This window comes from Heloderma suspectum, chromosome 11 (assembly GCF_057233095.1).
Source record: "Heloderma suspectum isolate Gila_16-S chromosome 11, 16-S_ref, whole genome shotgun sequence".
NCBI classification, from domain to species: Eukaryota; Metazoa; Chordata; class Lepidosauria; order Squamata; family Helodermatidae; genus Heloderma; species Heloderma suspectum.
Window position 1 is genome coordinate 39,766,231 of NC_139468.1, and position 23,524 is coordinate 39,789,754.

Consider the following 23,524-nt stretch of genomic DNA (forward strand, 5'->3'; position numbering starts at 1 on the left):
ACTGGTTAATGTGTGTGGCTACAAGAGCAAATGTATGCTGGTGAGGAGGTGGTGCTGGCCATATTGGCTGCTACCCTCAGTTTTAGGGTGAAAGCTAACTGTGTATCATTTAGGTACAGATTTGGATTAAGCAGGACAAAAGACGAGCAAACAAATTCCCTGCAAATGACTTCAAAACTTGGGAAATTTCCCTGACTAGAGTGGAATGAACTTCTGGGTTGGTTCTGATAAGGAGGGCCCAGGCAGGGCACCTCCTCGTTCTGTTTGGCAGCAGGACTGAATTCATGTGGAGGAGAAACCCAGATCTGGCTGCAAAGAGAGGCAGAGCTCCCAGGCTAGTTTAGCCACGGAACACGTTTGGGCTTGAAATATATTGATGGAATCCATAAATGCTGGTCTCAGGATGGGGGGTAGGGTCTGGGATACCTCCAAGATAAAGGGAAGGTCGGACATTTTAGAGTAAAACAGGAAATTAAGCCTATTTTCAGATCAAAAAATTGCCGCACATAATTCTCAGAAGTGCATCTATTTTTTATTTGATTTTTTAACTGTTAGTTTGGGGGGATGTTTTATATTTTGCAAAGAACAAATAATAAAGAGGGCAGAAAAAAGAGTAATTATCTGAATGAATAATGGTCCTGATAGGAGGCCCTAAAAAATAATTTGCAGAGCCCAGAGCTGCACCCAAGCCTTAAAAATGAATTGACCAAGCCGAGCCTAAGAATTAATGTACAGAGCCCAGAGCCCTACAATTAATTTAAGAACATAGAAAACAGCCTTATACTGAGTCAGACCGTCAGTCCTTCTAACCCAGCATTATTGATGCTGACTGGCAGCAGCTCTCCAGGATATCAGGCAGGAATTTTTCTATCCCTACCTGGAGATGCTGGGGATTGAACCTGGGACATAAGAAGAGCCCTGCTGGGTCAGGCCAAGGCTCCATCCAGTCCAGCATTCTGTTCACACAGCGGCCAACCAGCTGTCGACCAGGAACCCACAAGCAGGGCATGAGTGCAACGGCACCCTCCCACCCATGTTCCCCCGCAACTGGTGTACATAAGCTCACTGCCTCTGGTACTGGAGGCAGCACATAGCCATCAAGACTAGTAGCCATTGATAGCCTTCTCCTCCAGGAATTTGTCCAACCCCCTTTTAAAGCCATCCAAATTGGTGGCCCTCACTACATCCTGTGGTAGCGAATTCCAGTTTAACTCTGCGCTGTGTGAAGAAGGACTTCCTTTTGTCTGTCCAGAATCTCCCCCCAATCAGCTCCATAGGATGACCTTTCTGGGTTCCAGTATTTTGAGAGAGAGAAATGTCTCCCTATCTACATTCTCCACAGCATGCATAATTTTGTAGACCTCTGTCGTGTCTCCCCTCACCCTCCTTTTTTCCAAGCTAAACAATCCCAGCTGTTGTAACCTGTCATAAGGGAGATGCTCCAGCCCCTTGATCATTTTAGCTGCCCTTTTCTGCACTTTTTCCAGCTCTGCAATATCTTTTTTTAGGTGTGACCAGAACTGAACACAGTATTCCAAGTGTGGCTGCACCATAGATTTGTATAGTGGCAGTATGATATTGGCAGTTCTGTTCTCAATTCATGGAATTTGCCGTTTTTACAGCGGCCACACACTGGGTGACATTTCCATCGAGCTGTCCGCCACAACCCCAAGATCGCTTTCCTGGTTGGTCACTGCTAGCTCACATCCCATCAAGCTGTACCTGAAGTTGGGATTTTTTGCCCCAACGTGTATCACTTTACACTTGCTTACATTGAACCGCATTTGCCATTTCGATGCCCATTCTCCCAGTTTGGAGAGATCCTTCTGGAGCTCATCCCTTTTTGTTTTAACCACCCTGAATAATTGGTGTCATCTACAAATTTGGCCACATCACTGCTCATTTCTAATTCCAGATCATTTATGAACAGGCTGAAAAGATTTGGTCCTAATACAGATCCCTGTGGGACCCCACTACCCACTATTTACTTCCCTCCATTGGGAGAATTTATTCCTACTCTCTGCTTTCTCTTCTTTAACCAGTTACTGATCCATAAGAGGGCCTGTCCTCTGATTCCATGCCCGCTAAGTTTACTCAGGAGTCTCTGGGGAGGGACTTTGTCAAAAGCCTTTTGGAAGTCCAAGTAAACAGTGTCTACCAGAATACCCCTCTCTACATGCATGCAAAGCAGGTGCTCTACCACTGAGCTATAGCCCACCTTCTACAGAGAGCAGAGTTATACCTAAGCCTTAAAAATAGATTTACGGAGCCCAGAACTCCACCCAAGCCTTGAAAATGTATTTGCAGATCCTAGAGGCTCATGTATTGGGGGATACGTGGCTCAACAACACTACAAGCGAGAAGGATCTTGGAATTGTTGTCGATCACAAGCTGAATATGAGTCAACAATGTGATGTGGCTGCAAAAAAGGCAAATGCTCTTTTGGGCTGCATTAATAGAAGCATCGCTTCCAAATCCCGGGAAGTACTAGTTCCCCTCTACTCAGCACTGGTTAGGCCTCATCTGGAGTACTGTGTCCAGTTCTGGGCACCACACTTTAAGAAGGATGCAGACAAGCTGGAGAGGGTTCAGAGGAGGGCAACAACGATGATCAGGGGAATGGAAACAAAGCCCTGTGAGGAGAGACTGAAAGAACTGGGTGTGTGTAGCCTTGAGAAGAGAAGACTGAGGGGAGATAGGATAGCGCTTTTCAAGTCCCTGAAAGCTTGTCACAGAGTGGAAGGCCAGGATCTCTTCTTGATCAACCCAGAGTGCAGGACACGGAATCATGGGCTCAAGTGACAGGAAGCCAGATTCCGGCTGAACATCAGGAAAAACTTCCTGACTGTTAGAGCAATATGACAATGGAACCGATTGCCTAGAGAGGTGTTGGGCTCTCCCACACTGGAGGCGTTCAAGACGAGGCTGGACAGCCATCAGTCAGGGATGCGCTGACTTGGATTCCTGCACAGAGCAGGGGGTTGGACTCGATGGCCTTGTAGGCCCCTTCCAACCTTTCTCTTCTATGATTCTAGAGCTCCACCCAAGCCCTAAACCTTAATTTACAGAGCCTACAGCTACATTCAAGTCGGAAAGAAAGAAAAAACCTTCTGGCCTCTCCTGCTTTCTATTGAAGGTCTGGAAGGATTCAAGTTGGTTGCCCAGCTTGCAGGCTGCCCCACCCCTCAGGCACGCAGAAGTCAAGAACAAAAATGAAAGGAACACAGACTTTGTGCAGATGCCCACTAATGCTACCTACAGGACAGACCAGTGCTTGCTCCATACTCTGCTCTCTGTGCATCTATATTCTGAGTCCTGGCTCTAGCTGCATACACCAGCCATGTGATGCAGATGCTGTGCTCTGATAGGGCTGTGCGTTTTTAAGGTTGCCCATAATGGCCTGAGGAAGGGTGGCAGTCGCTTTGTCTTCTTCATTGGCTCCCGCTTGCAGGCTTCGTGATGGCCACTTCACAATGTCAGCCTTTACAATCTAAATACTATTCAACTAAGCATTTTTGGTACATACAGAATCTCACGGAACCCCCATTCACATTGTGCGGAACACAGTTTTGGAAAAACAGAGATAAACGCACAAGCTTCCCAAGCAGGGAGCATCCTCCTTGCTGCCAGCAGGGCCAAGTCCAGAAGACCCTTCTCAGGAACCCCAAAGCTTGCCTACGAGAGGCTGTTTTGGGGCAGTGCTTATCAGCCATATGAGGCACTAAATGGCAGGAGGTGGGCCAAAGGGGGGATCTCCCACCAACCAGGCCTGCTTTCCTTCTCCACCCCCAAGAGTTGACTGCGGATTCCTTCTTCCAGAGTTTTGTCACCTGGATAAAATATACGCTAGTCAGAGGTTTGGAGTGACGTCTAAAGACTCTCCACAAACAGGAATATTCTCTTCATCTTGCCCTGAGGTAGCAATAGGTAGGTTAGGAAGTAGGGCCAGTTAGTTTTGCATAGAGAAGCACATAAGCACTAAAGAGCAAGTAGAAGCCACAGATGATCTAGTGGCCGGATTATGCGTCCCCAAGTGTTCCCACAAACATCTTGGAGGCTGGCTTCAAACTTGTCCACATGTCTGACACCCCTTTGTGTTACAACTTGGGGGAGCACCACCTCACCGCAAGATTTGTTTTTATTATTTTGTATTTACGGGTTGTAATTTTTCTGAACTGCCCAGAGAGCTTTGGCCATTGGATGGTATAGAACTTAAATGAAAGAGGCAGAAGCCCTATTCAGGCATTCTAAACCTGAGTGAGGCAAACACATTCCTTTCCCTTGTTGCATTTGTCTCTGTCAACTCATGGAGAGTGACATCTGGAGAGCCTGCTGTATCCAGGGAGGGTCTCTACAAGACCCAGAACACTGAAAAAGCTATGCTCCAGCTAGTGGGGAGAGCCTTCGCAGATACCAGAAGTGCTCTTCCTCAGACTGTTGCCCTCCATAAAGTAGAGGGCAACGGACGTGATGAGGGAGAGGGGCAGGAATGGGGCACTCTTCCTCATGCGTTTGCCCTATTCATGTTCAGAACGCCTGAATAGGGCTAGAGTATCAAACTTCCCCAAACAGAAAAGGCTGATCTGTTGAGAACCAAGGGATTTTGAGACACTTCCTTGGCTGGGCTCTTTAAGCTGAAGACTTCTCTGCTCTTTTCTCTATAGCCACGGGAATTTTAGAGCTAGGAGCAAAGCAGATGGCTTCTTTTGAGGGAGTGGACTCAAAAACCCAGAGGGGCATTTTGGGGGCAGCAATTAAATGCCTGTCAGCCTTCTTTTCACACAAAGCTTTGATGGCTAGCTGGAAAAAGTTAACTTGGGAGTTGATGGAAGCTGTACAGGTTGCCATCTTTCAGCTTGGAGAGATTTGACTCTCTTCGCTCTTTAACCTTTCCCTTAACTGCTCCCCTAATTTCTGATAAGTTACCTTTTGAAAATCAAGCATGTGATCAACCATGCTGGACTTTTGTGTACAACTTTCCACTCTTTCCACTCCACATATTTTCCACTTTCCACCCCACATATATGTTAAATATATTTTTTCCCCACTCCACATATATGTTAAATATATATTTTTAATGTTCATTTTTTAATTGGGTCCTGTTCGTTTTTTGTTTTTAATCATTTCAAACTGCTTTAGGTTTTTGTATATTAAAGGTTTTATTTATCAATAGGTAGCTTTCCACTCCACATATATGTTAAATATATATTTAACTTTCCACTCCACATATATGTTAAATATATATTTTTAATGTTCATTTTTTAATCAGGTTCTGTTCATTTTTTGTTTTTAATCATTTCAAACTGCTTTAGGTTTTTGTATATTAAAGGTTTTATTTATCAATAGGTAGCTTTCCACTCCACATATATGTTAAATATATATTTAACTTTCCACTCCACATATATGTTAAATATATATTTTTAATGTTCATTTTTTAATCGGGTTCTGTTCGTTTTTTGTTTTTAATCATTTCAACCTGCTTTAGGTTTTTGTATATTAAAGGTTTTATTTATCAATAGGTAGCGTTCCACTCCACATATATGTTAAATATATATTTAACTTTCCACTCCACATATATGTTAAATATATATTTTTAATGTTCATTTTTTAATCGGGTTCTGTTCGTTTTTTGTTTTTAATCATTTCAACCTGCTTTAGGTTTTTGTATATTAAAGGTTTTATATTATGTTTTATCATGCTGTGAACCACCCAGAGAGCTTTAGCTATCAGGCAGTGTAGCAATGTAATAAATGAATAAAACAAAAGGGACCTTCGCAGTCTGGAGTGCTCCTCTTTGGAGTTCCTTGCAGTCAGTCATGTCCTCTCTTTCAGGATGCTCCATCCTGTTCTCCCGCCCCAACTGTCAGTGAGCGTTCTGTGGTCACTGAACACCTTGTCCTCCTCACAGCCCTCTTTTGTGGGGCGGGGTGTGTGTATTACTCCCTTACGTTTTTTTTGTACTTCGAGTTTCTCTGAGCACGCTGCTACCTGCCCCTCGTGTGTGTGTGATGCTGTTTTGGCTACAAACAGGCTTGCACTTACTGCTGAACTTTGCAAATACAGGGAGTGATTTGACAGCACTGTGGTCGCTGTTCCCAATCAGTTTGACAATATGTAACATTATTTGTATCAGCACCAAAATGTTTTCTTCCAGAAGACAGACTTATTTTTTGTAAAGAAATTCTAAATTTCAGAAATCTGAGCTCAAGCTGCTGGAATTCACATCTAATATTTGCAAGGCACAATTGTGAGTTGGAGGTAGGGAATTTAAAAACTGACAACAGAAACTGAGAAGCGGGATCCTAAAGATGCAGCAAAAGCCCACTTCATTCATGTTGTATAACGCTATTTTCTTTACACTGCCTAACTTCCAGAAAAGGAATTGTTCAGCTTCTTCTCTAGAAGCTCATTTGACTCCCTCCATGGCCCCTTTGGCATTTCTTCTCCAGAAAATGTTTGGAGGGGTGTGATGGCCTTAATGTGTAACGTATTGGGTTTATTTGTATTTTTATGTGATATTCTTTTTGTCATAGCCTTTGGCTTGTACAGTAAACTTGTGTTCATGATGACTGCATTGGTTTTAGATGTTAGCAATTTGTACATTCTCCCTCTCAGCGCCTATATGATATGAAAAAAGCAGAATAAAAATGTAATAAATTTAATAACAAACGGAGTCCACTCCACTCTCACTCAGCAAGCACGGAATACAACTGCAGGAGAACGTAAGTGCTGATGCGGGGGGACACACTGATGTCTGGAGGGGGGTCTGGCCCACACGGGGCCGTCACATCCGCTCAGTCCCGCTGCTGGAGAAGTCTGTCTGCAGTGGTGTAATGTTCTGGTCGTACGTAGCATATTCCGAGGTGCCGGTGCTTGTCATTTTGAGTTGCTTAGCTGCGTGGGTGAGCTGGAAGGCTGCATCGGGGTGTGCTGTATCCGGGAGAAGAGTGCACTCCCTCTCTAGTATATCCGCCACGCCCTTCAACAGGTCCAGAAACCCAAAGGCTAGGGCCGCCTTCCGTAAGCGATTCAGTTCCTAGGAGGGAAGGGGAAAAGAAGAGAGAACACCCTCCAGACAAGCATTTGTGCAGCCCTGCGTGGGGAGAGAGAGCTCTTACAATCGACATGTAATCTCAGCGGAGAAGGAGGTGGAAAATCTGAGTACAGTTACTGAAATACCAACTTAACCCTTTTTGTTCCACCTGGGAGGAAAGAGATGGGGAAGCAGGGATGCGGCTGCAGTTTTATTCTTAACTGCAAACAAGCCCCCTAGAACCGTGCGCCAGTCTCTCGATCCAATGGGGCCTGCTTCAGAGTGCCGCAAGAGCCTGCGCTCCTCACCTTGTAGAAGGTCTGAGTTTTTTCAGGAAGTTTTCTTGCATTCCTAAGTATCTTCTGTACATCAGTCTGTAGAGAGGGAGAGGAAAAGAAAAATCTATCTGGCTTATTGGAGCTTGAAACTTCCCACTTAGCAATAACACCAATAAAAACTTATTAAAAACCCCATTAAAAACACTGGCATATCCCCCCCGCCCAAATCCTTAAGGAGGGACACGCTCCTCCTCCCCATCCTCAAGTTTAAAACTTGGCATCCAACAGAACACTGAGTGAATTGTGCCAGGAGGCACCAAGCAGCTGATGCAAATGCCAGGGCGCTGATGTGACGTCACCCCCTTTTGCGCCGACAGGAGCCTCCAGACAGTCCTTGTGCCTCTCGCACAGCTGGAGGGCTGGGGTGGACAGATGATCACACCTTGCCCAAGTGCCCTGGATCGGCTGGGAAACGCACGCTGGTCGGCTGCCACTCGGCCTCCACATCGAGCTGCCATCGCTGAGAGCTCACCAGAGGCACAGCAGCTGCACCTGGCTCTCCCCCCCTGCCCAGGGTGGAAGGGAGTAAAGGGCATCTGGCGAGGCAAGTAAAGACCACCCACCTGGCAGCCCTCAGAGGAGTGCAACTGGACGACTGGGAATGGGAATAAATGCAACGGTCTGAGGCAGGGGTGGGGAACCTCGGCCCCAGGGGCCAAATCCAGCTCTCTGGGCTTCCCAAGGTGATCCCACCACCTTCCCCCCAACCCACCCATCGTTTGGTGGTCTCGTGGCTTTTGTGCAGTTCTTCCCCCATTCTAAAACGCTGAACCGCCCCTCCGAAGGCTTTGTTGCTGGCAGGAGGAGCTTTCAGCTACACTAGGCTGGTATTCTGTATATTTTTGGCCCTGCCCCTTTTGCCCCTGGCTCCACCCCACTGAGCTCAGCCCCACCCACCACTGGACTGTGGCCCCTAAGAGCTTCTTCAAAATCAAATTTGGCCCTCCAGCTGAAAGAGGTTCCCCAACCAGGGCCTAAGGAGACCTGTGGGGGGGGGAGAGAGTGGTCAGGTTCGGATGAACCATGGGGAAAAGCAGCCACTGTGGCTTCTTTTCCCCTTCCCAAGCATGCTGCTCACATACCCGCCCTTTCCCTAATTGCCCTCATCATGGTGCGGGTTGCCGTATCATCCAAACCTGACGAGGTGCGTGGCGGGGGTGGCTTCCAAACCACCCAGCAACCACTGGCTTGTTGTAGGGGTTGTGGGGGTGGTTTGGAAGCCCACCTTGCCAGGTTTGGACGACACAGCAACCCGCGCTGTAGTGAGGGTAATGGCAGGCACGGGGCAGGGAAAAGAAGCCAAGGTGGCTTTCCTTCGCTGATCATCCGAACCCGGAAAAATGGGCTCAAGTGACAGGAAGCCAGATTCTGGCTGAACATCAGGAAAAACTTCCTGACTGTTAGAGCAATACGACAACGGAACTGATTACCTAGGGAGGTGGTGGGCTCTCCCACACTGGAGGCATTCAAGATGAGGCTGGACAGCCACTTGTCAGGGATGCTCTAACCTGGATTCCTGCGCTGAGCAGAGGGTTGGACTCGATGGCCTTGTAGGCCCCTTCCAACCCTACTATTCTATGATTCTATGACCCAGCCACTGTGTTTGCTGAGCCCTTCTCTCTCGGCCAGGCAGAGAACAAGATACCTAGCCTTTCCCCAAAGTGCAAATCCCTTTCCCGCCTTGCATATAGCTAGCTAGTGACTTGCACTTGGGATAACCTGGAGAAGAACAGAGTCCTAGATACCTCTGTGCGAGGTCCACAGGGTCCCAGCTGTATAGTTTTGGTAATGGCTGGTCACGTTACAGTGTACCAGACTAAAGGGTGGGCAATATACCCGATTGCCTATGGCAGTGGGGGGCCTTCCACCTTGAGGGAACCTTTCTCGCATCAACTTTTCTGCTGAGGACCCCTGCATGCTGCAGAGAGTTCTACGTTCCCTTCCAGTGATTCCACAGGAACTATGCACACGCCTCGAGACACATCCAACATCCCCGCCACCACTACCACCACCACAGCTGTGCTCTGAAGAGGTCGGGGTGGCCATGGAGTCTTTGAGGAAAGCTTGCCCATCCTTACTGATGTTTTCGTTGAAGAACTCCTGGTAAGCTAAGAAACAGCCTGAGGATTCCCTGGAGCACAATCTGAAAGCCGCTGCTGTGGGGGAATTGCCTTCCACACATAGAACTGTGTGTGCAAGAGAAGGTGGAGCTTGCCACAGACTTCGAACTGAACAGTCTGCTCACCTGGAGGCCATTTGGTTTAATCCACACAGTTACGTTCTGTGCATAACTGCGTTTATTCTTGGGCTGCAAGGGAAAGGGGCTCTTGTTGTCATCTTCACCGTATGGATTCTCTTTAGCGTCTGAAAGAAAACGAGCATGTGAAATGTGAAATCTATACTGAGAAATTCTCTCTCTCTCTCTCTCTCTCTCTCTCTCACACACACACACACACACGTTTATTTAAAAGAAGAAAACAAGTTCTTCACCAAGAAGACCCAAATTCAAGTGATGCATTCATTTGCTTAACACCAGTCATACACGCTGGGTTGGGATTAAAGTCTACACAGCAATCAGAGCCTTCTGAAATCACCGTAGCAGGAAGGACTAGACACTCAAGAAAAGGAACCTGAAAGATCAGAAACAAATGCATGGAATACACACAGTGTCCCACATCCAGAGCAATGAATGTGCACCAGAACTTCACCATTCACACCAACAGATGAGGCAGTTCTGTGAGCATATAGGAGATCCATGTGTGATGAAGTGAATGGGAAAGCTCTGATGCACACGTCAGAGCATCTACACCAGGCAGAGGCAAATGGCTTCAGGAGATGAATGTCTCGAATGGTGAAGGAATTGGCGGGACCATTCAAACAGGCATGGCCATTACCTGAGATGGGGCCAAGCTGGGCCATCTTCCCCAGCCAGGGGAGTGGCTCTGGTCCTGGCTCAAACAGAGACATCATCAGGTTTGACTTCTTCTTACTGTCGGCTTGAGAATACAGCATCCCGTACCATTCCGGCCTGGAAGGAGGAGCAACACATCCACAGTGAGAACAGAAGAGGACACCTGGCCCACCTGGGTCTCTTTCAGCACAGGAGGGGGTTGGGCTTCTCTTGACTGCTGCAACAAACAGAACCTGGGAATGACCTCACCTCACCTCCTCCTCTTCTAAAATGTTTGGTGTTCGTCTAAGGCTTGTCCTCTGCTGCAGAGGCCTCCAAAACTGAGAGGGCTCTTCCTCCTTGCAGAGGTTCCAGGAGGACATCAACTGATATCCTGACAAGTAAATCTAACGGTTCTTGTCCACACTGGAAACCTCTATCAGTCTCTGGGTCAAAATGCATACATTTCTCATCAATGCCATCTCTGTGACTCCAAGCCCCCCAATGCCACCTTCCATACCCTAACTGAACAATGGCCACCATGCCTTCCACTTTCAGACTGCCATGCAGCAACACACAGAAGTTGGGGATTTTTCCCGCTATCTGATTAGCCGAATTCTCATCTTCCACATCGTCTGCAATCCCTGGACCCACCTCATCACCTTCTAGGAAAAAGGAGAACAGAACACCATCAGCATGTGCTCCCTCTCCCTGGGGTTGCCACTTGCTGGGGACAGGGAGAGCAGAAGGACTCACCTTTGTTGAGCGCAATGGGCAACACCAAGTGCCTAGATAGGACGGGGGGACTCGAGATATCCGCTATGTCAATAAACCCCACTATTTCCAAATCTGGAATGAAAAACAGCAGCAAAACAGAGAAGAAGAAAAATCAGAAAAACACCCAGCTGAAGATTGTTTTCACATTATGCCTAAACAAGAACATGCTACCTCACAAGTGTCCCTGACACAGACTCCACAGAAGCTTTGCACAAAGACACCAAGACGAAAGCAAACAAGGTACAGCGGCTGGTCCTCAGTTTTAAGTGCCAGACCAGGCAATCTGCGGTGCTCTCCACATTCAAGTGGTGGTTTCATGCGCTCCCCATATGGTGCTGTTCCACGTAAGTGGGACGGTGGAACGTGCCCCAGAGAAAGGCAGGTTTCGTCACCCTTCTTCTTCACAGGAATGAGCCCAGGAATATAGCTGTTCTGAGAGTACCGTCCACTCTTGTACAAAAGGCCACAGATGCTGCTCATCCACAATTTTTCAACTTGCCCACCAGCTCGCACAGACCAACATTAGATATTTATGGCAAACAGTATGAAAGGGGGGTGGGGGGTCACCCCTGCCCAGTTACCAGGAGGCAATTCTCACTAATAGCCATTGATCCATCTATCTTCCGCTAATCAACATAGACTAATCTGTCTACGTTGATACAAGTTTATAAAATAACGCATCGTGTAAGACACAGAGAGGTTTTTCTCCCTGGCTGATGGAACTCAGGGCTGCCCAACAAAACTGACAGCCCACAGACAGGAACACCGGAAGCTGCCTTGTACTGAGTGAGACCGTTGCTCCATCTAGCCCAGTGCTCCTGACACCGACTGGCCAGGGCTTCCGGCAGGATTCTTTCCTAGCCCTACCTGGAGAAGCTGGGGCTTGAACCCGGGACCTCCCGCTTGCAAAGTCTGTCCTCTACCACTGAGCTGTGGCCCCTCCCCGCCCAGTAGCTTCAGGGCGGACGCAAGAAAATCACTGTTGCAAAGCGCGGGGATGGTGGATTAGACATGTTCATGGAGGAGGTGTGGTCCATCAGCGGCTATTAGTCACTTACAATGGCTGTTCCATGTTGAGAGGCAGCAGGCAGCAGAATACCACTTGCTGAGGAGTAACAGCAGGAGAGGGCTTGCTTACGGACTTCTCAGAGCCATCTTATTGGCCAATGAAAGAAACAGGATGTTAAGGCTAGATGGACCTTTGGTCTTATCAAGCAAAGGCTTTTCTTACGTCCTTATTTTATCTGTATGCACCAATAATGATGGCTGCATTTTATTGCTTTGAGGTCAGAGGAAGCAGTAGAGAGAAGGAGGACATGAATGGAAGTCATTGGAGATTGCAGCAGCGGCAATGGTTTACCTGTATTAATTGTTTTAGGGATCGGATCGATTTCCTCATCTATAACAAAAGGTTCTGGCCTCGGAAAGGCTTGCACATCCGAAGACAAGTGGCCGCATTTCAGAACAGCATGGAAAGGTGTATAAGCTACGTCTATCAGCTTTCTAGAACAGGAGTTTATCATTAGGACAAGAAGTTAAATCCACTGAAGCAAACATTTTTGGTGAACAGAATGAGGGGTTTATTTGGGAAACAACCACACTGGTGTGACAAGATATCTTCTGCTGGACCGATTTCTGGTCGAACAGAACCATGTGAGCTTTCAAGTTGCACAGGATTCTTTATCAGGAAGAGTAGCGAAGGAGTCTTCTATGCTATACATCTAACCTGCTCTTAAACTGTCATAAATCCATTAAGATAATACAGGCATCATAATTCTACTAAACATGCTGACATTATGAGAGATCCCTTGCTACACACAGAAAACTACAATTCCCAGAGTTGAATCACTAGAATTTTCAGAGCTCTGCTTTGGAAGTGAGGGAAGGAATCACAGAGAAACCCATTTCTGTGTGGAAATGCACACTGAGTTTAATTGCCATCCTGCCCAATCAAGAGTTCTGTATAACTTAGTGAATGCTCTTTCCCCCCAATTCAAATAACTTCATCTCTGATATTCTTTGGACCCAACATGTGAATTAGAGCACCAATACAGTCAAAAGTTACGTAGTTTTAAGTCCTTTTCATTTCAGTTAAAGAGTTAAGCAGGTGACTTAACTAATGTGCTTAACTGTGGCTGGATTGTGACCACGTGTTTTCCCCCTGCAAAAAGCACTGTAACTCAATATTTATAGCACTAATTGCCATATTAAGATAGGCTGGTTCCGGCCCAGCCTATCTTAAGGAGCGCCTCCAGCAGCACCAGACAGGCCACTTAACAAGATCAGCCTCGGATGGCCTTCTCTCTGTCCCATCAGCCAGGACAGCTAGACTGGTGGGGACGAGGGAGAGGGCCTTTTCTGTGGTGGCCCCCACTCTGTGGAACTCCCTCCCTAGGGAACTCCGTCATGCCCCCTCTTTAATGAGCTTCCGTCGTGCATTAAAAATGCTGTTGTTCAGGCAGGTGTTTGGGGTGGGTTAGGGTATTTTAGAAAATGTTTTTATTGTAGAATTTTATTGTTTTAAACTGTTTTTATTGTGTGTTGTACATCGCCCAGAGTGGCTGGGTGACCAGCCAGATGGGCGATTAATAAATTTAATAATAGAATAAATAAAATAATATAGCAATAACTAATCTAGTGGGGAGAAAGTATGGAGGAACAAGAAAGGATTTTTTTTTTTTTTACAGCTGAATGGCACAGCAAACACGAGGTTCATCTGAAGAATGAATGGTACTGGTGTAATTTACCCAAGAAAACATTTGGGTTAAGAAGGAAGTGCAGGAAACAAACCCGCACCTCATAATGCAAGACTGTACTGAAGGACAACTTTCACACAGTGATACTCATCACTGGTATACTCACCCAAACATGGACTGCACATTCTTCAAGCAAAGGGGGCCATCAATAGTAAAAATCTGGCCTTCCCCAATGTTTAGGTCTATGAGCCGTTCAAGACAATCTAAAGAATCTGAGTTCTGGAGCTGTAAGCAGAAGGAAATACCACTTCACACACAATGCAAGAATGTGTCAAAACATGTACACTTGAAAAGCATGTTTTGCTGAACATATGCTAGTGTGCATCTCAAATTATTCACCTACTGTATAGCATTCTAACCAATTTTGTGCTATCCTGGGATATAGTGAAAGTCCTGCATTTGCACCCATCTACAAGATCCAGCAGTGGTGCAAGATGTCCTGTTGCCTGAGGCACAGTCGCTAAGGAGTCTTAGCCTCCCCCCCCCCGCCAGAATGAGAAATCAGACAGGCAGCCTCTTTGGAGAGTCCCCAGGGCCAGGCCCAAATGCCACACTTTGAGGGGTCCTTCCTCAAAGCAAGGCATTGTGAGGTGGCCCTGGATACTGCCTGTGCTGCCTGTTCAGGCAGTCTCCAGGGCCACTTCACAATGCATCACTTTGAGGAAGGACCCCTCAAAGTGCGGCATTCAGGCCTGGGGGACTCTCCCAGAGCAAAAGATCAGGCAGGCACGCTCTCCAGGCAGCCCGACCGCCCAATTTCTTGCTCTGAGCCCTCTGTAAAGGGGAGATATCAGGCAGGCGGCCTCTCCAGAGAGCCCACCCGATCTCTCATGTTGGAAGAGGGCTCAGAGCAAGAAATAGGGGGGTGCAGCAGTTCCTCTTCCAACGAGCCCTGCTTGCCACCCTGCCCCATTGCATTTGCCACAGCAGGGGAGCAGGACCAGTTTGGCTGCAGTGCCCACAGGAGCCCTCCTGGTGGCGGGAATTACACAATTCCCACCTGTTCCAATCCGCCGCCTGAGCAGAAGATAAACTGCATGGGAGAGCCAGCCCTGACAAGACCAAGCACAAGTGTACAATCTAGTACTAGACGCAGATCCCAACATCCTAAGCAGCTCAGCACTCATTAAAAAGGTTGTCAGCCCTTGTGACTGTCAAGGACAGCTTTAAAAAATTGTTGGCAGCACCTGCTGAAAAATCTCAGCAGCCAGAAGAGAGCAGTAACTGGGGGCAGAGTGCACAGCCCCATATCCATCTGCCTAAGTTCAGTATTTTCTGGTCTACCACAAGCCCCAGCTCTCTCTCATTTCCCTTTTGTTCCCTCCTTTGGGCATGCTATAGTACATGCCTAAAAAGTTTTACAGTCTTTGCAGAAGTCATGTTATCGTGATGCAACATCTACTTTTTTTTTTTTTTTTTACTGTATAGAGTTCGCATAGCTCTGGATGTACCTTCCAATCCAATTTGAGTTAGATGTCAGCTAGAGTTTATTGCTTGCACAGTACAAGGTTTGCGCGAGTTGTCAAAAGCAGCAAGAAATTTTCTTACAATCAATCCTATGGTCTTCTGTGCAAGGCAAAAAACTGGATGGAACTGGGGGCAAGGGCCCCAAAATACTACAAGATATGTTGCTGCACAACCAGGTGTAACAACACGCAAGATTGCTAACAGCACCACACACAGCCTTGCACAAGTCCAATATGTGCAAAGAGAGCACAACAAGGGGGAGTTGCACCGCTGAGCAACGTGGTCTTTGCTCATACTCCCTTGCTGCCCCTTATGTCTGGAACTGCCTCCCAGAATGCCTGATATGACCACTTCCCTTACGTCCTTCAAATCCATCCTTAAAATTCACTCTTTCTTTGAAGCTTCAGAACACCTAGTCCTCATGTCTTACCTACTGTAATTAAACTGAAGTACATGCAACTGAAATAATGTATACCTACCTCTATTTCCCTTGTGTCTGTTTTTAGATTGTAAACCCCTTGAGGTAGGGACCTATTAAACCTGTTCTTTTTAAGCACCGTGTACATAGGTGGTACTATAGTAGTACTATTAGTACTACTACTGCTAATGAGGAGGAGGAGGAAGAATAGGACTAAGGACTTCCCCTGCACTGATGCAATGTTGCATCCACACATTTGCAACTTAAGTACATGACAGTCCAAATAATCTACAGATCAAATGCAAACAATGTGCTCATGCAGGCACCAGGCAGCCAGAGGTGACTCACCTCCTCCAGATTGGCCATGCACATGACGTATAGCTTTGATGGAAAAGGGAAAGGCAGTGGGAACCGGTTGCTTTCACCTCGTTGGCTGAGAGTAGCTAAAGAGTGGTGGAGAGAGCCCCTGCCAATGCCTAAACTGCCATCAGTGACAAGGACAACCTAATGAAGAAGAAACAGGAGAGGTAGACAATGACTCCATAAATGTGTTGACCTCCAGATATCATCCCATCCTATAAAAACTTGTGCATGGGCTTTAGGAGTGCCAGTCTGACATATCATGTACTGGGCACCCCAGGAATGATCACATTCTCACAGCCTCAGTTTCCTATCAGTGAGATGGGAATTACGACAACTTAGCTCTCAGAGTTGTTGCGAAGGCTGAAAATATTATTTCCTTCCCAGGTCCTTGGGGTGTTTTCACATATGAAGCTTGAACGTGCTTTTGAGACTGTCTTTGCTATTTGTACAACATGGGAATTTATTTAGACAGATACACATACTGTATCTATCTTACACTGAGTCACAAGAATGGTCCACGAAGCTCAGTGCTGTCTAGATTGACAAGCAGCGGCTCTCCAGGGTTTCAGACAGGTGTTTTTCCTCAGTCATGCCTAGAGATGATGGAGACTTCAGCTGGGACCTTCTGCATGCAAAGCATGCACTCTGCCACTGAGCTATGGCCTCTCTTACTCCATTAGGATTCCAGAAGTTTTCCTCCTGTGACAGTGTATAATAAGGGGCTAATGCTACCTACCCAGAGGCAAAAGAGGTGCAGAGAAAGTGCTAAGTGGCAACCTATTGCTTGCCCACCTTGAGGCTATGAAAATGTAGCTGCGTGGAGTTTACTCTGGTTTTGGTGTCAAACACTTTATTACAGATATGAAGCTGTTCTTTCTCGATGTGTTTGTTCAGTTCTGACCTTACAGAAGCCATCAGCAATGGAACACCACAGAACTTTCAAACTCCTGCATCTGGAATGTAATCTGAAACCTCACCTGGCAGGGAATGGCAGCCCCCCATTCCTGTTGCACAATATTGCAAACTCCTAGCAGTGCCGACTCCAAGCATGTTTTGTCGTAATCATCCATATTACTGAGGGCTTCCTGTGAACACAAGTTACACACTAGTCAGCTTGGGTTAAAGAAAGGCCCTACATGCAACGCTGTGCTCAATTAAATTGGACTAATTTTAGAAAGTGTTGAAAATGGAACCTGTCATTCTGCCTTTATATTTTGCACCTGCAGTGTATTGTAGTCTCTTGTGAAAGGAACCATCAGTTCCCAGAGAGATGAAAATACAACCAAGGCAGTAAATTCCAGCTTGTAGTTGGTGGCCATATGTTCAAACAGCATGGTCAGGCCATGGGCTGCTAGATGCTTCCGCTGATACTCCTCAGAGCCCTCAATGGAGACTGGCCGGGTCATGGAGAGGGATACATCCATCACCACCACAGTTGGCATGGTGGCCCCTTCTTTGTTCTGTCAAATGCAGAAGGAGAAATTGCTGCAGAGGAGAAAAAGAGAATGGATATCCAGCAGTTAAGGGTTGCTGTTTTTTAAATTACATATATAGGCTTACCCACCTCCTGCATATCACACTAGTTAAACTTAGAGGGGCCTCCATAACCTACTTCCACACTCACAGTCTAGGGCAGGGACAAAAAAAGGGAAACATGAATAAGCATGTTGAGGAGAGGCAAAACTGGTGCATGCTGCAGGAAGGAATTTTTAAAAACATGAAGAGTGACAAAGGGGATCTAGGGAAGAAGTACAAAGAAGTATGCAGATTCTTGGTGGGTGTTTAGAGGACAATAAACAAAAACAGGGCAAAACCAATTAAGGGGTGATATAGAAATGAATGAATGAATGAATGAATGCCAGGAGATTTATTTACTGCCCAATAGCCGAAGCTCTCTGGGTGGTTCACAAAAAAAGGCATGGTAAACTGATGGAGGGAGAGAGGTGCAGAACCTATAAGGGGTGGCTAACATAAAGGAGGTGAATACATACAAAAGGGATGTATGCAAAGAAAGTACAAAGAAAGTACATTGTAAGTATTAGTACAAAGAAAGAGGCAGAACCTATTGGAAGGGAAAGTGACAGTAAAAGGAATCTGAGGGAAGAGCACAAACTGGCAGAGAAAGTGGATACTACCCAATACCGGATGCTAAAGTAAATCCAGAGTGATGATCAAAAGGACAGAGGGTTGGTTAATATAAATATGTCCTGGGAGACTGGCACCCTCTCTGCCTTCCTTCAGATCCGTATGTGTGGCCTCATCGCAGCTTTAACCAGGTCTTAAATACCGGCATTGGCCTTCGCTCACATTCAGCTTCATGCGCCCCTGCTCCCCTCAGTCTTACCCCACCCCACCGTGGCTGTTTTAGGCTGCAAGCTCATCGGGGCGGGGACCCGCTTGGGCTCGCCTACCAAGCTCTGCAAGATCCTGCTCTGTCTACGGATGGCGGAGATGAAAGCAGCGGCAATGACGCCATAGAAAGAACAGCGCCAGACCACGTCCTTCCCGTTTTCCCAGGCACGACAAGCCTTTCGATTTCTGTTGTTCGAAACCTGTCACGCTGCTTTAAAACTCTGCATTGCTGCCAGGTCCTATTTGGGTTTTAATCTTTATTCTACGCTGTGGTTTTAAGCGCTTATATTGCCTTTCATCGTGTCGTGTTTTCACGGCCGAGAACCGTCCAGAGCACTTTGGATACTGGCGGGTGCAGATACGCTACGAATCCATCAGCCAGCCAGCCAGCATCGGGACGCGGGGGCGGGGAGGGGCGAGCTTGGGCGGGGAGGCGTCGAGCGGCGGAGGCTCCGCTGGCTGGCTGTGGCGCGGGGGCCCAAATCCCACGTCCCCCGCCGGCGGGGGGAGAGAGCTCACCTGCGCGCCGCCGCCATCTTGGGTCCCCTCACAAAGCCTTCCCCGCTCCTGCCGCAACCGCGAACTTCGGGGCCGGGCGCGCTCGGAACCAGCCGCAGCAGCTCCGTCGCGCAGGGCGGCCAGCGCCTAAGAAAGCGGGGAGGGCGGGCAGTGGCCCAGCCTGGAGCCCTGCAGGTGCGTGGGGCTGCGTGGCTGGCTGGGGCATGCTGGGAGCTGTAGTCCCGCTGCAGGGCTCCCGGCTGGGCCAGGCTGCTGCAGAAGGGAACGTTGTTCTCTGCAGCAGCCGCTGCACCTGGGATGGTGTAAAAGCTGGGATGGAGCAAGCGGGCCGGAACGGCCCTTGTATTTGTTTAAAAAACGATGCCAAACGCTACAGCGTGTGTTAGGGACGCCCGAGGACCGTATTTTAGGCCAGAAACCCTCGAGAAGTTATATTATTATTAAACCCTTAATGCCCCAAACACATACAGACTGGAGCGGCCCGGAACAGCCGCTACCAAATGAAACATATTCACCAGTCGCGCGCATGGGACCGATAATAAGTCCCATAAGGTATTGTACATAAGGTATTGTACCTTATTGTACATAAGGTACAATAAGGTACTAAAAAGGTCAAGGTGCCCCCAACCAGTCATGTCCGGCTCTAGGGTGCGGTGCTCATCCCCGTTTCTAGGCCGAAGAGCCAGCGCCGTCCGAAGACGCTTCCGTGGTCATGTGGCCGGCATGGCTGAACACCGAGGTGCACGGAGCGCTGTTACCTTTCCCGCCGAGGCGGTACCTGTTTATCTACTTGCAGTTTCTTGCTTTCGGACTGCTAGGTTGGCAGGAGCTGGGACTGAAGACGGGAGCTCACTCCGTCACGCGGCACTCGGGTCTCGAACTGCTGTCCTGCCGACCTTCCGGTCTGCAGTTCAGCGCCTTAACCACTAAGCCACCGCGGCCCCAAGAGTAGCAATAAGGTACTACTCTTCCACAGAAACCACATTCAGGTACCCATTCCGTTCAGGTACCCATTCCAGGGAATAGTCCTTTTTCTGGAAAAATGGACCAGAACAGCCACTTCAAGTGAGCCAAATAAACCAAATTCACCGGTCACACATCACTGTATGGGAGGATGCAATAAGCCACAAAATGTCCACAGAAACCACGTTTGGATACCTGTTCCAGGCAATAGTCCACATTCTCAAAAACCAGCCATTTTTTAGTTGCCGTTCCAGGCCATTTCCCAGCATATGGACTGTTGCCTGGAATGGGTATCTGAACATGGTTTCTGTGGGCATTTTGTGGGTTTATTGCATGCCTCCTATGTAGTTAAGGTAACTGGAGATTTTGGTTGATTTGGCTTCCTTGGAAGTGGCTGTTCTGGGCCATTTTTCAAGAATGCAGACTTTTCCCGGAATGGGTACTTGAACGTAGTTTCTGTGGAGGTTTTGTGCCTTATTACATCAGTCCTGTGTAATGTGGGACTGGTGAATTTGGTTGATTTGGCTCATTTGCAAATGGCTGTTCTGGGCCATTCCGTTCTGTTCTGGATGAGTTCTGGGCATGAAGGAGTTAGGGTTTCTGTCCTAAAATACTGGCCTCAGGTGCTCTAACACACGTCATAGTGTTTGGTATGTTTTTTTTAAATAAAGGTGCTGTTCTGGGCCATTCGGTTCCAGCTTTTACACCTTCCCGCTGAACCTTCTCTGCTGGGTGTTAACAAAAGTTGCCCCACCATGGGGCTATATTTCCCTGCCTCTTCAGACTGTAGAGAAGAGTGTATTTGTAGGGGAAAGAGGGGGCTGGGTTGCAGAAGGGATCAGAGGCTGTTCTCCAACCTGGTGACCTCCAGATGCGTTGGGCTGCGTAGTTCCTATTTCATCCCCCTCCCTTGCCTCCCGTAGCTTGATTCACATTTTAATGTCTTGTTTATTATAATTTTATTATTTTTTTTGTTACTTGTAACCCACCCTTTGTAGGCTTTGTATCCTGAAAGGCGGCATATAAATAGTTGTAATAAATGATAAAATAAAAGTGGAGGGCACCGAGTTTGCGATCTCAGGGTTTTATTTTTAAAGCATTATTTTTCATACAGCATTTCCCATTGTACTGTGAATGTAGGCAAAACACAGCTCAAAATTAATTAAGAAAATAGTTAACCAGACAAAACAAGAGCCAGGCTGGATCAGACTAAAGGTTGATTAGACTGCAGTTTTCTTCTGCCCAGCACGCTATCTAGCTCCCTGTTGATCTTGTTTCCAAGGAAGTGGCATTCAGAGTACACTGTGTCTGATCCAGATGTAATCTGTAGCCATCAGGACTAGTAGCCATTGATAGTCTTACCCTTCATTAATTTGTCCTATCTCCTTTTAAAGGCATCCAAACTGGTAGCCATCACTACATCTTGTGGAAGTGAATTCCATAGTTTAAGTATGCGCTATGTGAAGGACTTCCTTTTATCTGTCTAGAATGCAGTTTCACAGGTTGACCCCACTGGGTTCTAGTATTATGAGAGAGACAGAGACAGAGAGAGAGACAGAGAGAGAATCTCCCTATCCATTTTCTCCTTCTTAAGGTGCCATCTCTTATCAGAGGTTAGCTATCATTACAACTATTTTTGTTTTTGACGCTGCTGCTCTGAATAGTTGTATAGATGTACAGCTGAACCATTCCCTCAGTTTCTTTAACCATGATGTTCGTCTTCATCCTATCGAACTTTTTCCTTCCATTTTCCCTTGTATAATGAGTTAGAGTATGGCATATTTTTCGCCTCAGATAATATGGCCAAGGTATTGTAGCTTTCTTCTTTTGATGGTCTTTACCAATTTTGTTTGTTTATTTATTCTGTATAGTACGTTCTCATGTGTTACTCAGTCCACAGTATTTTCAGCAGGCATCGGTATATCCATATTTTGAAGAGTTTGATTTTCCTCAGATTGTTCTTTTTAAGTGTCCAAACCTCCACTCCCGTAGAATAATATTGAGAACATGTAGCGTCTTACCATCCAAATCCTTACTGCAAGATTTAGGTCCTGATTACATAATAATTGTTTCATTTTAACAAATGCTGTTCTTGCCATCTCCACTCTTGCGTTTATCTCCTGTGTTTGTTAATTTCTTTTATTGAGCCAAGTTCCTAGGGTGACTTGTGACTTGTTCAATTGGCATATTATTTATCGTAATATTAAAGGCAGTAAAAGTTTTTTTGCTTGTCACCATATATTTTGTTTTCTTAATATTTATTTTAAGGCCATACTCATTACTTACTTTATTAATCCGATCTAGTAATTTTTGTAAGTCAGATATATTATCTGTCATTACTACGGTGTCATCAGCGTATCAAACTATGTTAATATGTTAATAAATCAAACTTTCCATTGATGTTTATGCCAGCTGTTTGTTTGGCAAGTGCTTCATTAAATATAGCTTCAGAATATAAATGGAACAGGTGAAAGGACATAGCCTTGTCTTACTCCTCTTTGAATATGAATTTCTTCAGATAACTCTCCATCTACACAAACTGAGATTGTTTGATTCCAATACAAGTTTTCTATAATCCGAATCGCTTGACTATCAGTATCAGTTTTTCTCAGTATGTTAATCAATCACTCGTGACGAACTTTATCAAATGCCTTCTCATAATCAATAAATCCATGTATATGTCTTTATTCATATCAAGACATCATTGAATTAAGACGTTGATTCCAAATAATGCTTCTCTTGTTCCCATCGCACTTCTAAATTCAAACTGCATTTCACTTATATACAATTTGTATTTTTTATACATTCAATTGTGAATAATTTTAAGAAATATTTTTAATGCATGGCACATAAGGCTGATTGTTCTGTATCTGGAGCATTCTTTAGCGTTGTCTTTTTTGGGCATTGCTACGAACATTGATTTAAGCCATTCTCTTGGTATACCAGTTGTATAGAGAGTGTTATATAAATGCACCAAGAGTTGTATTTCATCCCCTTCAATAAACATGAATTGGTTGGTATCCCATCAGGGCCGACAGCCTTTCCCCCCCTTTATATTCCTTATAGCATATTCTACTTCCTCACACATAATATCAGGTCCATGTCTAACTCCATCCTCTTTATTAAACTCTGGTCTCATATCAAATAATTGAAATAATATAATTAAATAATTCATTCTCTCCACACCATGCATAATTTTATACTTCTCTATCATGTCCCCCTTACTTGCCTTTTTTCTAAGATAAAAAGCCCCAAATGTTTTAAACTTTTCTCACAGGGGAGTTGCTCCAGCCCCTTAATAATTTTTGTTGCCCTTTTCTGCAACCAATCTCCTTTGAAAGGTGGCAACCAGAACTGTACAATGTATTCCAAATGTCGTTGCACCATAGATTTGTATGAAGGCGTTATGATATCAGCAGTTTTATTTTTGATCCCATTCTTCCTGACCTCTAGCATGGAATTTGCCTTTTTCACAGCTGTTGGCCTGCAGCACAGTGGGTTGAAGTTTTCACTGTGCTCTGCAACATGACCCTAAGATCTCATTTCCTGCTCAGTCACCACTAGACCCCATCAGGATATCCAACTCTCAGGCGATTGTTCAAGGTTCTCTACAGAATGCAAATGCCTAGAAATAGAATACCATCATTT

At 46.2% G+C, this 23,524-nt stretch overlaps 1 protein-coding gene across 6 annotated transcripts; it reads right to left on the reverse strand.

Annotated features, from left to right (window-relative positions):
- Nucleotides 1-5,238: 5,238 nt before the first annotated feature.
- Nucleotides 5,239-18,943, reverse strand: INTS14 (integrator complex subunit 14). Of its 6 annotated transcripts, none has more exons than XM_084817471.1 (12): nt 18,914-18,943; nt 17,263-17,527; nt 17,020-17,127; nt 16,028-16,183; nt 13,901-14,019; nt 12,399-12,541; nt 11,018-11,110; nt 10,782-10,926; nt 10,266-10,399; nt 9,617-9,735; nt 7,342-7,407; nt 5,239-7,036 (listed from the first exon to the last, which is right to left on the reverse strand). In XM_084817471.1, the coding sequence occupies exons 2-12, from the start codon at nt 17,482-17,484 to the stop codon at nt 6,785-6,787; spliced, it is 1,557 nt and encodes a 518-aa protein (XP_084673597.1). In that variant the 5' UTR covers nt 17,485-17,527; nt 18,914-18,943; the 3' UTR covers nt 5,239-6,784. The 6 variants fall into 6 exon arrangements, with proteins under 6 accessions (XP_084673597.1, XP_084673602.1, XP_084673599.1 ...); XM_084817476.1 differs by having other exon boundaries at nt 17,236-17,527; XM_084817473.1 differs by having other exon boundaries at nt 18,454-18,943.
- Nucleotides 18,944-23,524: the final 4,581 nt, after the last annotated feature.